The sequence below is a fragment of the Aureococcus anophagefferens genome (assembly GCF_000186865.1).
Source record: "Aureococcus anophagefferens unplaced genomic scaffold AURANscaffold_1152, whole genome shotgun sequence".
Lineage (NCBI taxonomy): Eukaryota > Pelagophyceae > Pelagomonadales > Pelagomonadaceae > Aureococcus > Aureococcus anophagefferens.
The window spans coordinates 1096-2244 of record NW_008706276.1 but is presented as its reverse complement, the minus strand read 5'-3'; the positions used below and the strand labels follow the sequence as shown (position 1 = coordinate 2244).

Here is a 1149-nt window from a genome sequence, read left to right as displayed (position 1 = left end):
CCCGAGGGCGGCGAGGGGAGCGACGAGGAGGGGAACGTCGTCGGCCGCGCCGTGCTGCCCGCCGTGCCCGCGGGCTGCCTCGTGGACAAGTTCCCGCTCCTCGACGCGGCGGGGGCGCCGACGGGCGCGTGCCTCACGTGCGCGGTGAAGCGCGTCGCGGGCTACCTGCCGCCGCCGCTCTACCAGCACGCGCTCTACGTCTACGAGCAGCGGCCCGCGCCCTACCTCGGCCCCCTGCTCCACATGAACGAGCCCTGGGCGCCGCTCGGCGTGTCGCTCGAGGCGGCGCCGGCGCCGGGCGCCGTGCTCGTGCCCGACGTCGCCCTCCCGGAGGCCTGGGCGCGGGGCGACGGGCCCGGCGGCATCCTCGTCGCGGACTGGACGCTCTGCAACACGCCCTGGGCGGGCGACGACCGCGGCTGGACCTACAGCGACGCGCTCGGCTCGGCGGCGGCGTCGCGCGTCGACTTTTACGGGGCCCGCTTCCGGCGCCAGCTCTACTACCGCCACGCGACGGACGACGCGCGCGTCCTCGAGGTCACGCGCGGCGACCTGCCCCCCTACGACCTCTACGACCACGTCGTCCGCGTCCACCGCCGCCGCGGCCTCGAGAGCTCGGACCTCGGCTCCCGCGCGGGGCCCGACGACGGCGCGCCCCTCGCCGAGTCGTGGTCCTGCACGTCGCTCTCGAGCCTCGACACGACCGCGGCGGACGACGGCCGCGCGAACGCGCGGAGGCCGCTCGCCGGGTCGCCGCGCTCGGCGCCCAAGGGCCCCGCGCTCGGCGGCTACCTCGAGGCCGCCTTCGACGAGGACGGCGGCGCGCCGCCGCCCGCCTTCGGCTTCCCGAAGCGCCACGCGCCGCGGCCCGAGCGGTCCGCGGTCTACGCGGCCTGCTCCGCGGTGGAATGCTCCACCGCGGCGTGCATGCTCTAAGCTCGGTCCGCCGAGGTACCCCGCGACCCACTCTGGGTTTCGCCCCCGATGCTTTAGGGGCGGGAGGAGGCGACCCCCGAGTCGGCGCCAAGAAACATTGGGCAGCTGTTTCCAGACGGAATTTTGCGAAAGGAAAGTGTTCGGATCGATTCTTTGTGCTCCCGACGCATAGGTTTGGTTCTCCTGCGAAAATGGCTCCGTTTCACGGACCTT

At 74.3% G+C, this 1149-nt stretch overlaps 1 protein-coding gene across 1 annotated transcript; it reads left to right on the top strand.

The window, feature by feature from the left end:
* Positions 1 to 6: 6 nt before the first annotated feature.
* On the top strand, positions 7 to 936 carry AURANDRAFT_69222 (hypothetical protein; the record flags this gene model as incomplete). The annotated part of the gene is made up of 1 exon (XM_009044980.1): positions 7 to 936. A coding segment is annotated over one exon (930 nt), but the record flags the coding sequence as incomplete, so codon positions are not given.
* Positions 937 to 1149: the final 213 nt, after the last annotated feature.